This window comes from Xiphias gladius, chromosome 1 (genome assembly GCF_016859285.1).
Source record: "Xiphias gladius isolate SHS-SW01 ecotype Sanya breed wild chromosome 1, ASM1685928v1, whole genome shotgun sequence".
Classification (NCBI taxonomy): Eukaryota; Metazoa; Chordata; class Actinopteri; order Istiophoriformes; family Xiphiidae; genus Xiphias; species Xiphias gladius.
This window is the reverse complement of record NC_053400.1, coordinates 30,869,232-30,885,606: the sequence shown is the minus strand read 5'-3', so window position 1 is coordinate 30,885,606 and position 16,375 is coordinate 30,869,232. Positions and strand designations below refer to the sequence as shown.

Here is a 16,375-nt window from a genome sequence, read left to right as displayed (position 1 = left end):
AGCTCTCACACTAGCTCTCTCTCTCCCCCCCGTCTCTCTTTCTCTCTCTCTCTCTCTCTGTCTCACACACACACACAACAATAGCATCCCTGTGACGGGAGGTAGTGTTTGTTCAGAGGGCTGTTGGCTGGCCGGCCCCACGCTGCTGCCGGGAGCCGCGGCAGAGCGGGAGTTGACGGCGGCGCGGATGGAGGTGTGACGCCCGGGAAGAGCAGTCACCCCGCAGAACCAGATCATACATCCAGGCAGGTAGGGGCCTCCATACAGGTCTAGGCGTAGTGTTAGTACGACAGCAGCAGCTGTGGTGTGGCCCAGTGCCGGAGGCGATTTGTTGACTGTGTGGATTTCTCTGAGAGCTTGTTCAGAGGTATTTTGTTCTGATGATCGGTAGATCCTCTTCAGTATTCTGTTGATTTGGTGGTCGGTTTGCTGGCTCTTTCGGCTGCGCGTTTGAATGTTTTCCATGTTTTCAATCATCTATCAGCCGGTTGTCTTAGTCCGAAGTTCGTGGAGAACAGAAGAGTAATGGACCAAAGAAAGAGCCTAAAAAGTTGGACTTCAAAAACTCAGTCCTGAATGACTTTTGCAGTCTTTGCAAAAAATATTGACGTTGCATTTCTGGTTTCCTCCTGTTGTTTGGTGGGTAAGTTTTAGGGTTCCTCTCGATAACTGCACAAGCATGTGATGAACAATGTGATGTCAAGTAACGATGTCTCGGTAAGCGTGTAACTAATGACGATTTTCATTTATTCATTTTCTTTTACACAAAGACCAGGGACAACTTGTAACAGATCCCTGGGCAGACTCGAACCAGGGGAGTCGTGGTTACACGAGCAGTGTCTCAAACTCCTAGGCCACGTGGACGCCCTGCCAAAAAAACTAAATTATAACTCCTGCTCAAACATTAACTCATGGAATGCTCTGACCATCGCAGACGGATCAGTGATATGCAATTAAGGAATACAAGGGGACTTTTTGAAGATACAATTAAATCTGGAATCCAGTGACTTCAGGTCGTAGATAAAGTGTTGCTCTACGCAGAAGTTATACTTGGAATTTGGATGTGAATTTTTCTATGTAAAACATAGCACGAGTAAGATCTCAGACTCTGGGGGCTGACGGTAGATTGTGACTGGGTAATGTTACCCTGGCTTTTTCTGAGCTCTGGTCTCTATGGGTTTCAAATAGCGAGAGGTTTCAGTATTTATACCCCCTGAGAGGCAGGGGCTTGGATGCATCTCAGCAGGACGGCCCTGGCATTTGTGACGGGGTATCTTAATGAAGCATATTTTCTTTAGGCTGCTGCTATTTAAGAAACAACTCTACCAGGGAATTTGGGGCAGTAGGGGAGTGGTTCAGTCACTCAGATGAAGTTTAGCCCCGGGGTATTAAGGAAAGACTCTGGGTATTTCAGTGGGGTTACACGGGTGTTTCGGAGAGGTTTATTTTTAAGGCGCTGTTGGTATTCAGAGAGGGCCGTAGTCCGCATTCCTCCTGTTCCCAAGTTTTCTGCTGCATCACCTCGAAGGACAGCATATGTCAGCCCCCCTAACAGCTGTTTCTGGGGTCAGAGGTCACGGAAATGACAGCAGGGGCGGCACTGCTGTTTCGACTAAACCGGTGACCGGAAAGTCTGCTGGTTTCTTCACACGCTAAAGTGGCTCCGAAAGGCATGCGGTTTGAACTAGGAGTAGACTTTTTAATCCTATTAATCAATCCACTACATGACTTATTAATCATGTAGTGGACTGATCAATAATAACCTGCTCATGAAGGTAGTCTTGTAATCTGGAAAGTGATGCAGCATGTAGTAATCAAGCAAGTACTATGTCAATATAATAACTAATAGTTTGGTAGGGGATTGACTGAGTTCTATTACTAATAGTAGTTAGTAATAATGTAGTTTTGGGTGAATGATGAAGGTCACTAAAGGATGTAACTATTATTATATTTTTTGGTATTGGATGGAAGTAATACCAGTAGAGTAGTAGGTGTAATTTATCGCAGTGTGATAGTGGTTTTAAAGTTATGGTATTTGATGTAACTAATTGTAACTGCTAGGGGTGTAATTACCAGTGATACAGTAGTGGATGTAACTAACAGTGTTACAGTAGTGGGTGCAACTAGTAGTAATGTGGTAGTGGATGTAATTACTATTATTACAGCAGTGGGCGTAACTAACAACAATATGTTTGATGAAAATAATAATAATATCTCAAAGGGTTTAACATATATAAATGATGGTAGTGGATGTAACTAAATGTAACTAAAATGTAACTAAAAGTAATAGGGTAGCTATAATAGTAGTCTGATAGGAGATGTAAGTAATAGCAATACAGCAGTGGATGTAAATAGTAGGAATGTGGTTGGTAACAGTTTGTAGTGGATGTGACAAAATGTAATATGACAGTGAGTAGAAGTAACGTAGTTGGAGTAGCGGTTGTAACTAACAGCGGCGTAGTTGCTGGTGTACAGTAACTAAGTGTGGTTGTGGGTGTGGGTAGCTCTAAAGACGTAGTAACAGTGGATCTAGCCACACCGGTAGAGACGGTTACTTTGGCCTTGTTGATCTTGATTAACAGATTCAGTCGTGCACTAGTGGACTTACCTGCGGTATCTGGAGTCCGTAGACGTTAGCGTAGTCCGGCACAGGCAGATGCAAATGAGCTTTGCCCTCAGCTTCTCACCTCGCAGCCGGGTACTTCCTAGCAGGAGAGGCGCAGAGGGAGCTGTAGGTCAAGCTATATTTAGTCGGTGCATATTAAGTGTAATCATGTCATTAATCTCTAGAGAGTGGGACCCTCCCAGCTGCAACCCAAACCCGGCCTCGTTTACAAAGGACGCAGTTCATATGTATTTTCGTTTAGAAACCACACTGCTGGGGTATCACTGCTCTATATCTTTACTCCCTCGCCTGTGAGATTAAATTTGAGCTGTTATACTGCTCAAAATGGGTTTGTTGTGAGTGTATTTTTTCATATTAACCTCAGTATGTTGTAAATCTACTCGCACTCGTAATAAATGTCACACTAAAGAAGATTTAGCACCTCTTTAACCTTTGTGCATACTGTAAATGTCCATTTCACAGTCAGTTATTTAGTGAATTGCCCTGCCTAGAGTATCACCTTATAGTCTCCCACTGGCTGTAATATGAGAGAGAACCGGACATGCCGTATTGATATCTTTTGTGTTGTACCTGATGTGTTTGCCCATCGAAAGCAGCGGTTGGTAAACTTTGATCGCACAATCATCCATCTGCAGCGCCTCTGCTCGAGGATTTGTTTTATGTGGTTTACTTTGTGATTACGTGGGCCAGCCAGCAGGCTCGATGTATAATGGGTCACATGGGCCCTAAACAAAGCCTGTCTGCCTATCAAATCCTCTCGCAGTCCAGTGACAGCTCAGCAGTCTGCTCAGGTTGCCAAAGCTGCTGTCATAGCAACTGAGTCGGTATAGATGGCTTGCGTTGCTGTAGCTCTACTGACGAAAGTCTGCTTGTTTTGAATCCCGTTTCGACTACGTCACCGTGTGGTCAGTATTACTTTCGGAGCTTTGCTCAGCACGGTATGAACAGTCAACCCTATATATACAGCTTTCCTACCACTTTCCGACAGTGGTGTGTTTATGCTTTTTATGTCTGCCAAAGATTTTATGGCTCTGGTACCATTTGTTTGTCCTACAGCTTGATACCTCGAAAACTAAACTGACTTAAATGAAATGAGGTGAAAACGCTTATTTCACCGCTCCTCTTTCAAATCTCGTAACATATTTGGATCAGTCGTGAAAAAAAGATATTCGTTTGTTTTTTTCTTTTTCATATCCCATACCCTTTCCGTGTAATTGGTTGTAGGTGTAGCCCATTCGACACATCTGCTTGGAGGAATTCTACGAGCGATTCGACGGTATTCCACCCACAGTTAGAGCTACGACACCATGATAAATTCATGTGGTCATAAGTCTGACTGACCGGAAATTTCGCAGAAATCATCCTTGTCAGCAGCTCTAATATTCCTGAGCAAGATTCATAAATTGCACAAAAGGCATGGCTACCATCAGTCAATCTGCATGATAGACTATTACGTGCATTTTGATGCAGATTAAACATGTGTTAGCATTTTATATAATTGAAATAATACATTTAGAGGATCGTGAGGCCTTAGCGGATGTATGCTAAGTACTTTCTAAGATTTCAAATGTATGCGTACTGGCATGACAAAAGTATTTACTGCCAAAGGCGATCCAATAAACATACACAGATTTGGTTTCCCATCATAACGGGCGATTTTTCACTGGTCCAACAGTATCAAAGTGAATATTGAAGGATAGAAGTATGTGTATTCCCACCATTTTCATCCTTGTCACTGTTGATGTCCAGCACCTCTTTTCTGAACTGGTTAGCGCATTTTGTGCTGCCCACTTTCTTCTCTAGATAGACTTGTAGATGTTCACTTTTCGGTTTTGCCTTTACACTCTGAGGAGAAGCGTGCAAAAGACAGACCAGCGTGCTTCCTCACATTATACAAATATGCGTATTTAAATGGAAATGTGCAGGATGTAGTGTCTTACAGCTGTGTCTATGTCTCTGTGTCCAGATTGAGAACATTGATGCCTGCCTCAGTTTCCTGGCAGCCAAAGGAGTCAACATCCAGGGTCTGTCTGCAGAGGGTAAGCTGGACTCCCGCACTTCTACTTTCACTGGATATATACTGGATTCTATTGGCAGGCTCTTTCTTCTGGACGCGCTAGATTAACACCAGACAGTTAAACGTGTAGGCTTGATAGGGGCTCATTATACCATACATAGAACTAATGTACCAGAAAACTCACAATAGTGCAAAATTGTGTTAAAATGTAGCCTACATTATAAAAAAATAAAATAAAAGACTTACATTGGCCTAAATTTTTTACATCATATTACTCACACGGGGAACATAGGAACGATAATTGCATCAGTATCTTCATTGGGCAGAAGAGTGGATCAGTGGACAGTGATATCCCCTGACAGCAAGAGCGATATGGGGTCAGCTCTCTGTTCTGTGGGGAGTAAATGTTCTCCAGGTATTTTCTTGTGATTGTCTTCATCTTGCAGTCCAAGGACATGCAATTCAGATAAGCTGAAGAACTAAAAGCAGCTGCAGAGAGCACATCAGATTGAATATGTCGTGTTGTCAGGCTGATTTGTGGCAAAACAGCTTTGGTTTAAAAAAATAAAAAAAATAAAATACAGGTTTACTCGCTACAACTCTAAGTCTGTTTACTTAAGGTTATGGCTTGCATGTTCTTCTGAACAATGAGTGAACAGTTCCCCTAAAGCCAGTACAAGTCTGTGTAATTAAACTGAAAATATGCAGCAGCAACGAATGACATGACAATGTTGAACCGCTTCAGTGAGCTGAGTGTAGACAGAAGAATTTGACATGTTCTTTTGTGACCATTAAAAGTCAAATGTAGTCAATATTTTCTTTTGGTCACGGTCTTGTCAGTTTTTCGGTCCCATTTGATTTTGTTTGGGGGTACACTGATGCCTTTACGTGCATAAGTATCGATGAGATATTCTGCTTGTGATACTAAATAGCATTAACTGGGTGAAGACAATGAAGGAATGAGTTGTTATCAAAGTATGCAACAATATATCAATAGGCCATAACAGCCAGTAAAAGCAGTATTCTCATAATGCTATCCTGCGGCATGTTAGTGGCTTCGGTCTCTTAGTACAGATCAGTCCCGCAGCTGTCATTTGGTATGCTTGAAATGACAACTTTCATCCTCTGTTTTGCCTTCATCTCTATCCCCCTTTTTCCTTCTTCGCATCGCCCTCCTTTTCCTTTTTAATATTCCACATTGTCCTTCTCCCCGACCCACAGAGATTCGGAATGGTAATCTGAAAGCCATCCTCGGCCTCTTCTTCAGCTTGTCCCGCTACAAGCAGCAGCAGCAGCAGCAGCAGGCCCAGCGGCAGAGCTCCCAGCCCTCTCTCCCACCCGCCGCCCAGTCCCAGAGCACACACTCTCCCCTGAGCCAGCAGAGCAGCGCCCCGGCACAGCTTGGCCACTCTCCGCATGGGACTCCTGCCCTTACAGCCCAGAAAGCAGCGCAGGCCGAGATGCAGTCCAGGTGAGGCTCACCGGCTCCTTTAGGGAAACTCTGGGAGCGTAACCTTGAAACTGGGCGAATGTGTTTGTCCCTGTATTCCTCATTTTCTTGCTGCTTCTGTTGATCTGATCCATCATTTTGTCACCTCTATTTCCCTGTTCACACGTCCTGTCATTTATAACTGTGAACCTGACCTCTCTGTCTCTGTCCTCTTCCATATCTCTCCTCTCTTTTTCTTCTCCTCTAGGGATGGGTCTCAGAGTAAACTACTCAAGTTTTCCCTTGGTCAGAAAAAAACCTCTAGGTCAGCTTCTTCTGCATCTCTGGTTTCTTGCCCCTCCCTCTCTTTCCTCCACCTCACCTCCTGTCCTGTCCCTTTCCAGGAAATAGGAAGGTAGAAATTGCCCCTAGTCGAGGATAACATTTCTTTTGTACTGTAATGAGTTTCATGTTGTTTCTTGTCTGTGATTAAGGGCAATCTCTACTACAAGCACTATCTAATATGCATGAGTGGTAGTGTTGAGCAGATAGGCACTAAAGCTCCAGGCTCCATTCTCGGGCAGCCCTGTCTGTCTGGCAGCTCGCCTCATTTGGCAAGCCTGCTAAATGGGCTGTGAAAGACCTTTAGATAACCCTTAAGTAAGTGCGTGTGTGTATTTGTGCGTGTGTGGGTTTTTCGCTCGACAAGCACATGCCCCGTATAATGTGACATTAATAATTAACACAGTAAGATTCTGTAGCCGGAATGTGTACCTGTAATATGACAATGCGTCGTTCAAATTTAGCTTCGGTCTGCGTTCGCTTTAATTGTCCTCGAGTCTGTTTGCGTTCACGTTTGCCTCTTTTTTTTTTAGCATGCAGTCATATTATGCGATGATGCACCTTGAAATTGGATTTAGGATGTGGTTTTGCATGCTGCCCATCCCTGATTCTGTTTGCACTGCACCTGCCCCACACCAGCTGCTCTCCAGAGCAATGCAACGGCCCCACCTTCTGGCCAGCCTCTGTAACTACAAGTTGACCAGCTGCGAGTCGCCTGGGTCTCTCCGCTCAAACTACTGTAGACGTTTCTGTTTTGTTCCCTTGTTAGGGCCCCTTTCCTTCAAAAAGTATACAGACTTCGACAAGTTGAGCTGCAATGTAAACGTGCTTAACTTTCAGCATGTAACAGTAAATACAACTTTTAATGGTTTTCTTAAATCTAAAAGCTCTTCAATGAAAAGCGGTTTCATTTGGAGGGAGGGTGGAATGAGAAATATCACCCTTTCTAAAAATCACCACCTTTCCTACTGTTTTCTCAACAAATGTATAAAATAAACAAGCAAATTTACCACAATATCTGATATTATTTACATTGGAATTGAGCAAATATGATAATCCGAGATCCCTCGGACATCAGTATGATTAAGTCAGATAATGGGACCGAATCAAAATGGACTTTCAACACACGTAATATCCAGCTCCGGACCAAATCAAAAGTTCTTGGTATTTATTTAAACTTTTTCTCCAAGTGAAAAAGTGAGCAACTCATTTCGCATCTGCTTCACCAAGGACGAGTGAGCCTGATTCCACTTATAGAATATTTTTAGATAAACACCAAGAAGTGTTAAACGGATCCAGATCCAGATTGTGGAGTTCTGTTGGACGTTGCTTCATTCTGAGCAATACAGTATGGTATTTAAGTGTCAGACCGATTAGGTATTTCAAATTGTTTTTTTGTTTTGTGTGTGTGAATGCATGTGAGCATGTGTGTGTGTGTGTGTGTGTGTGGCATTTGTGGTTTAATTAGACTGCTGACAGTAGAAACTGACAGGAAACATGGGTATAGATGTGTCTGAGACCCTAGTACCACCAAGAAACCCCCAGCCATACTAATATTGACACACTGTAGGCCATACTGAAATTTTTGAAACATAAATATAAAATAGAATGTATAAAATATACATATAAATAAAAATTGAACATTTCTTTCTAGACTTACTGGTCCTGCAATATTGGAGAGTCAAATGAGCTTAGGCTAGTCTTGACTAAACAATATGGTAAAAGCTATTACCTTGCAATGGCTAGATAAATAACGGTCAGTCAAAGTGAATGGCATGCCGGAAATGAGAGTTTCTCTGAAAGAGAGGGCTGTAATCTGCTTATCGGCATCCTCTTCGCGGTCCCAAGATGATGATGATCTCACCGCTGGTGAATTAGCATTTCATTAGCAGTCTCTGTTGCCGTGGCCTGGTTGGATTACAGCCCGGCTCACAGACCTCACCAAAGGCAACCGATCGATAATACAGTATGGAATAAAGGTGTCGTAAATTTCACCGAGGCTCATTCACAGCCGATACATCCTGTCCTGTCCGGAGCAGGACGTGTAATCCGAGGCTGTTGAGCTCACAGCTCTCCTGGGACCTGGAAGCTTATCTGTCTCCATTCGATTGCTGTAGGTGTATATGGGAAGGCAGAGCTGGAGTAAACAGAAACCTGAGTTTGCATTTATTAAACTGCGAGTGGCTTCCCATCCGAGCCGCAGACTGAAGATTACCCAGATGTAAACATTTGTCTTGGGAGCATTCATTGTTATCAGGAGTCTGAAATAGTCCAAAGCGTAGAGAAGCAGTGCAGAGCCAGCAGCTGTGTGACTGTGTGGTTAGTGTAGTAAACAGTTTGAGGTAGACTCGGCCTTGCAGCCCAAACAGAGGGCAAGAGGAGAATTCTTTCCCCTAGGAAATCAATAAAAGTCAGTCAAAAAAAGTTTACGTCATGAATTCAGTAGCTCCCTGGATGTCGAGGTAAGTCAAGCTCCCGAGGCATCGACTGAGGTCACAAACAGAAAATTCACAACGTGGACAACAAACCCAGATTGATGCTTGGGTGAGATTGTTAAATATGGCAGTTTGCTTATATCCTTTAAACAGATGTGTGTATGCTCCTGGCGAATGCAAAATGGCAAGATGCTATACAAGCGCCACCTACCTTCCCGGTGTGTACGGCCTGGTCACATTAAACGCACAATAAAACTTCAGCTCTGCAGGGCCTGCATGGCCCCTGCGCTCTCCGTACTACTAATCCAGTACCCTCCTGTTTGAGTTCAGAAGCTGAAGCCTGGATGTGTGTTTGTCCTCGCAGAAAGCGTTATAAACCTGGAGGAACCTGATGTGTTTTCGTGTGAGATGAAGGCTTTGTAACACAGATCTTCACCTGTAATCTCATCACCTTCAGAGACTGCAACAAACAAACTAAATGTTTTGGCCTGTTTATGCCCCCTGTCTTCCTTCTCTCTTCTCTCTCGCTCTCTCTCCGTCTCCCTTCCGTCAGACTTCCCGGCCCCACAGCGAGGGTGTCCACCGCCGGCGGTGACATCCCTGCCAGAGGCTCGGTTAGTGCTGCCGGGAACAGACGCAGCCAGGGCTTCAGTGACAAGACCAAAGCCAGCTCGCACCTGAACAAAGGTAGGCCTCATGTACAGCCACAAACGCGCACGCATACGACATGCCCAATTCTGGTCTGCGGTGGTCGTCAACCATCATAAGATCATAACACTGAAATATCCTTAAGATCGTAAAATAGTACCTGCTGTAGAATTTAGAAGCAGAGGTGTGAGTTTGTGTGTTTAAGAGAGAGTGAAGTTACAAAAAAGACAAACTCCGCAGCTCTTAAAAATTGAAAGTTGCTGTGTTTAGGCTCATTTAAAGGTGAATTATGAATTACTCCTCTGGGTGCAAAATAATGCATAGCCCTCAGCGTGCACCACCGTACTGAATAATGGAGAATGCAAGAGCATAAAATCAAGATGCTTTCAGTAAATAATTGCCTCATCTGCCTCTTTTAATGTTTACAAGGCAGCTCAGTTCATTTTGAACATAAAGTAAGGCTTTAAATTTCACAGCGGGAGGACAGAGACTTTGTTCTCAATTCCTTAAGCCTTACCCTTAACCTTTCTGTGATACACAAGTTGTCAGACGCTGAAGGTCTTCCTCTGGACCTGCATTCAGTTACTGGTCTAAGGGCACACACACAGAGTAAGATGTGATGGTGACCTCCAGTCCGCCGCTGTAATGGAGATTGAGCACAGACTGTGTTCATCCCCGCAGGGGGAGAGGTTATAGCTGGAGCGTGCAAAGTTCTCCTTGGGAGGCGCAGCTGCTTTCTCTGCAGCAGTTTTGACGTGAACTGGCTTGTACCTTTCGACTTTTCATCAAAGAGCCAGATACTGTCCAACACGGTTGCTCAACCTGTGCACTGATGATTCAACCCGCAAGAGGTTGCTTCCCGCCCGAGTCTATGAAGTGCTCAAACTGTACGTCACCTAACATTGTCTGTGCAGAAAATGAAAAGGGTTTTTCCCTGTGGCACCGGACGCCTGAAATAACTCCAACTTTTCTACTCTTTTAATGTTAAACGGCTAGATGCAACAACTTTATCTGAAGAGAATTTCGTTTCAATTTAGCGGAGGAATATACCAGAGAATGAGCTCACCAGTTTACTCTCAATCTTGCTTGATTGTTTAAGAATCAAGAATAGACCTGTTTGAATATGTTTCTTTCGCACGTTTATTCCAAACTGCTCTGACCCACTTAGACCCATCCAACCCAGTGTTACTGTTCTGCCGCATTCAAACTGAGCGTGTTTGGCAGTATATTTAGTTAGACCAGTGTTGAAATAGCCTCTGTCACCACTCAGTCAGCCAAGGCTTTATATAGACTGTGTTAGTGTTCGCAGTCTAAACTCATTACCCTAGACAGAGAATTCTGACCGCCCAGTGAGAGACGGGGCGAAAGAGTGAGACAAAAAGAGAGAAAATGTGGGAGAGAGAGAGAGTCTGTTGTCTGTGTTTAAACAGTGACAAATTAACTGGGACCAACACTGTAAGCAGCACTGTGGGGCATTTATTCCGATGAGCAGCTCTATTGGAGATGGGAGCGTTTCAAGTGGACAGTTGTATATTTGTGGACATGTGTGCATATGCGCGGGTTCATGAACGTGTGTGCGACAGAAATGAACGCGGACTCGATGGGGGCAAACGCCCCTGAGTTTTCATAAAATGCTGGTAAAATGCCTTTAATCATGTTTAGTACTAGTGCTAGAAGTGCTTACTTCTCTTTGTTGAAGAGAGTTAGATGAGGAGATCGATACCACTCTCATGTCGGTGTGCTAAATACGAAGCTACAGCTAGCCACCGGTTAGCTGAGCTCAGCAGAAAAAACTGGTAACAAGGCGAAGCGGCTAGCCTAGCTCTGACCAAAGGTAACAAAATTCACCCACCGGCGCCTCTAAAGCTGGATAATTGACAAGTTATATCCCGTATGCGTACAATCATACAAAGACCGAAGTATAAAAACGACAAGTTGTGGTTTTAGGGGTGGGTTGTTTGTCGGACTATGTCTTTGCCTGGCCAGTGACTTCCCGGCTACCGTGCAACCAGCGACGACTCCCCATTTTGTGCTAAGATAAGCTAGCCCGGCTGCTAGCTGTAGGTTCACATTTATGGCACAGACATGAGAGTGGTCTCAGTCATTTCAGTCTAACTCTGGAATTGAAATTGAACAAACATATTCCCCGAAAAAAGCTGAACTTCTCCTGTAATGTTAACGTGGTGGTAGTAATAGAAGTGGTAAGAGGAGCAGTAACTTTAGTTTACTTTAGGTTAGTTGAGCTTATCACCAGGTGTGGAGGAGTGTTTGTGGTTTGCTCCGGGACAAACACTGCCCATGCAGACAGCATTAAACAGGCAGTTCTGCAAAAGTCTGATCAGAAATCAGATCAACTTAACAAACATTACCAAAGTTAGTTCACCATCCCAACCTGCAGGTGTGTGTGTTTATATGGTCATGTGTTTCGAGAGCAGCAGGCCGTATGATTGGCAGCAGGTACGGTGAGAGTCCCTGGTCGGCCCCCCTCCCTTTTGCCCTGCTGTTGACATACGGCCAAGCCCCTCCCTCCTGCCATAGCACCGCACCGCACTCCTCCTCTTCCACCTCCTGCATGCTCTGAATGGCTGGCCGGGGTTTGGGACTCTTCCCTCCTCTCCTGTCCATCTCCTCTCCTTTTCCTTCTTTCTCTGTTCCTCCTGGACATCTGCAGCACCCATGAGGTTTGTCAGCTTGCACTTGTAAATCACCTCGAGCTAGTACCGCAGGTCATAGTTTCAGATGAATAACTTGAGCTTTGCATTGAACATTTGAAAATATGGCAGCAGATTTAGTCAGTTTTACTGGTTTGTTGTGAAAGAGAGCAGGGTGTTTTTTTTGTTTTTGTTTCTGTGAGAGGATGTCAAGTCAGTTACGCCAAAGTTTGCCTTTCTGTAACGAATCAGATTTTTAAAAGTAATGGGACTGTAGATACAATAACCAACAAATGAGCCAACATCTTGCTACTTTGGTGTGAAACCGATACTGATTTAGAATTTCCTTTTGTTATCAAAGTGTTATTAAAAATCTGACAGTGTCCGTCTGATACAACAAAACAAAAATGCATGTCGGGACCGCACACTACGCTATACGTGCATGTTGCGAGACAGTGTCGCCTCAGGTTCAGATGGGTAGTGAGACACCTGCAGCTTCTATTGTGTGGCCAGATCTGCTCTGTGTCAATGGCTGTGACACCAGAATGGAGTCGCGTCACTGCGCGGCTGTACAGTAAGGAAACAGACCTGAATCTCCTCCTCTGCTCTGTGTTAACACAAGGTGACAGCGTCTGGGTGTCCACCAAGTGACACAAAGCAGAGAGACAGCGAGAGAGCATGGGGGAACCTGTGGTTAGGTGTTTGTGTATGTGCGCGTCTCTTTTACCCGTGTATTTCTGTGTGTGTGCTTCTACGCCGGTGCCCTCGCTGAATGAATAGCCTTCTGATGAGCTGTAGCGTCACTGTTTGAGTGTATTCATGTGGAGAAACTTTAAAAAGTTTCGGTCTCCACACAAAGGCCGGCTGTCCTACTCACTTTTTGGAGCACAATGACTGAGGAGAGAGGGAGAGAGAGCAGGCTTCTGAAATCAGAACACGATGTGTAAGCAAAGGCCTGCAGCCTCAAACTCTGTGCCAGTCTGACATAATTTGTACAGATTTTACAAATTAAATTTCTATGAAGGTGTCTGTAAGTGAAATAAGGCTGACAGATCACGGAGAGCTGCTCTCGCACTGCTCTCTCTGTGCAGCACATGTGAAAACACTGGGTTCTAGAGCACAAACGTGTTTTGGAACCTTGCTATATGAGAGTGACTTGTATGCAAGTGGGGCATTTTCAGGTCAGCAATTCGGTTGCTGACTGACTGAGAGGGTTTAGCTTAATGTCTTGTGACCAGTGCGACCATGGGAGGGGTTGGAGGGCTTGTGATGTCTAAACAGTGTCAGCCGACGCTGCCTCTAATGCATTTATTGCTTGTTTTTTTGTGCGCAAGTCTGCTCACACAGCTCTGCCGAGTGGGGTTTTGCTCCCCTTTCGGGCCCTGCAAATATATAGGGATTTCAGTGTTTGAAGTTGCTTAGCGGAACAAACATCACTCTTTGTCCGGCATTTTACATGCACACACAGACATGTGCAAACAAACAAAGAGAGGAGTGTTGGCACTTGTGTGAAATTACATGCTATTCCTCAGTTGTAGACAGGCATTAACACACAGCAGCATCCACACAGACACACGAGTGTGAGTGTCAGTGAAAGGAGCTTTGAGTCCACTTCGGGTGATTTCCTAAAATGCCTTGATGTTATCAGAAGACTCTGAGAGGAGTAGGCCGCTGGACAAGCCCTGAGACAAAGTCAGAGAGGCTGATGCAGGTTTTTATGGCAGACTTGAAGTACAAGGGTGGTCTGTGAGTCTTTACCCCATGGGTTCTCCTCGACTGTCATTTTCTGCTCTTTATTTTAAGCTCTAATGACTGCAGTAATTAAGCAGTTTAGTTGTAAATACGAAAATTCTTTCAACATGTTTCCTCAAGCAGACGGCCCGACCGGGGCAGTGAACGAGGGGCAGTGCGCAGTTTAATTCCAGGATTTGGCCCAAGGCTGCACAGGGTTATTAGGTCAGCGACCCATTCTTAGGGCATGCTCAGACAACTATTTGTTTATTTTTGAAGGAGAAGTGCTTCCGCGAGGGCCTTTCGTGCTGGTAATCAAAAGCTGCTTTCTCAAAGTGCGGCCAGAGAAAGCTAGATTCATCTTGTGTGATTATTTATGATCAGAATATTAAGTAGGAAATTTGTCTACCAGGTTTTTCCATTTGATGTTGTGGTTGTTGTCATAAACCATGTGTTTCCTGTGCAGGATCGAAATGGGTTTTTTTCCTTTCAAACACGAGAACTTTTCTCAGCTTGACAAAGCACACAGCTGCGTCTCAAGAGAAAACATGTGCAGCACTTTTTTTTCCAAAATGAAATCTTCACTCCACCTTGTGGCCACTTCATTAAACACACAAATGAGGGGTTCTGTGTTAAAACAGCAGAAAAGTGTGAACACAGCTTTAATATGACATTGGGTTTCATTTTATTTGTGGCAGGTTTGTGTTTTAAGTGTTGAACCTCTCTGTCTGGAAACTCTGTGGGAATCCTGAGTTTTTTGATGGGTTGAGTTTATATTCCAACAGTGTCCAAGTCTGTCACGTTAGAGTCACTTCTGACCCAACATGGCGAAGACTGACCTCTTTCCTTCACCCCTGACAACCTAACTGGAGCGTGGCAGGCCCGGTCACTGGGTCCAGTCATGACAACGGCCAGCTATCCCACTGTCCAGTGCCTCTCTGTATCCTGCCTCTCTTCTCCCGTTCCTTTCTGACCCGAAATCCAAGCCGACCTCATTCACGCACATCACAGCCCATCCTGCTGGCCCACATCAAAGCGTCACTCATCCCAAACCTGCAGTGCCCGTCCCCTTATTCTCTCTGCCTGCCCCATAATCACAGCAGGTCCCCCTCTCATTCAGCCGCCTCCAATAGGAAGCCGGCCATTAGCAACCTGACCCACTTTTCCGATAGCTAACTGCTAGCATGGCTAATTGCGCCCTAATCACTTCCTAATGACGGCATTGTTTCAGGCTGCTCTCACTAAATACTAAACAGGGAGAGAAACGAGAGGCAGCGAGCGGGTGCCTATTTCCAATTAGAGCATGAAAGGCTCTATAAAAATGAATTAAAGGGGATAGCCAGATGAGAATGGGCTAAACAGGCAGGTTGAGTGTTTAATATTCCACATAAACGCTGACTTAATTAGACCATATGAATAACATAAAAATACAGATTTAATGTAGCCGGTGCGAATTAAAGCATGTGTGTGAGATCATTTTCCTGTGTGCACCATTGAACATATCCCCTAGAATGACTCTACATGCACAGCCTTTTGTAATTTTCAAATGCAGTTGAGCACCAAAAGTCTTTCTTTTCTTTAAAAAAATTGAAAAAAAAAAAGCATCCAACGGGGTGAGAGAATTCATTCATTTTCCAATACAAATCTACTTGGTTAAAGAACTTTCTAAAATCAAGTATCATTTGTCTTTATGCAAATGCAGTTACCTGCCTAACTGTCTGTTCTTTCAGGATATGGACATGATACTGTCACTTCCTCAAGTTATTGGAACAGCACACTGTTGGTCACTAGTACTCACTTGTTTTGTTCTTCAGACCCTCATCGGCCAAAACTCATTCAAACAACAGCAGCACTGGGGCCACAAATATGTAAATGTAGACAGCCCAGGAAAAAAGTTTGAGATGTGTTTTGTAACTTTTCTTAAGAAAACTAGACTTTAAAGACTCAACAATTAACACAAATGAATTCTTAAGATAGGTCTAAGGTGTCGACTACAGCTGTATGAGAAGGCACAACACAGCAGCAGCTGTGACTCAGAATAAATACAAATTTGTGTGTGTGTGTGTGTGTGTGTGTGTGTGTGTGTGTGTGTGTGTGTGTGTGTGTGTGTGTGTGTGTGAGGGGTACGTTGCAATGGAGCTGTTATGATTCATTCCACCCAGTGCTCCCTGCACAGGCCCTCTCTCACTGACCGTTTGATGTTTGAATATTCAAATGTTACTGGTCTCAACTCTGTGCTGCTGATAGCGCCACCCTGCATTCACGCCGACAACCTCAGCAGCCCTCAGCATACTCTAGTTTTCATAGTAAGGGCAGTGACTTACACCAGGTCTCCTCTTGCTCCTTCAGTCCTTGGTAAGTTCGCTTGTTGTGATGCAGCTGAGCACTGCAAAACAAAAACAAAAAAGCCTCTCTTTTCTGTTCATCTCCAAGTTAAACTGTATTTTTTGTCCTGTTTATTAATCTAGTTTACAAAGGAGTGAGTACTTGTAACCA

At 44.3% G+C, this 16,375-nt stretch overlaps 1 protein-coding gene across 6 annotated transcripts in view; it reads left to right on the top strand.

Moving 5' to 3' along the window:
- nav2a (neuron navigator 2a) overlaps positions 1-16,375 on the top strand; it is a 232,745-nt gene that overhangs the window by 156,029 nt on the left and 60,341 nt on the right. For 5 of the 6 annotated variants that reach the window (XM_040124551.1, XM_040124561.1, XM_040124531.1 and 2 more), the window contains 4 exons: positions 4,593-4,665; positions 5,865-6,114; positions 6,341-6,397; positions 9,403-9,536. In XM_040124551.1, the coding sequence (XP_039980485.1) occupies positions 4,593-4,665; positions 5,865-6,114; positions 6,341-6,397; positions 9,403-9,536 (514 nt within the window). The remainder of the gene's footprint in view (positions 1-4,592; positions 4,666-5,864; positions 6,115-6,340; positions 6,398-9,402; positions 9,537-16,375) is intronic. The other variant, XM_040124570.1, reaches the window with a different exon arrangement.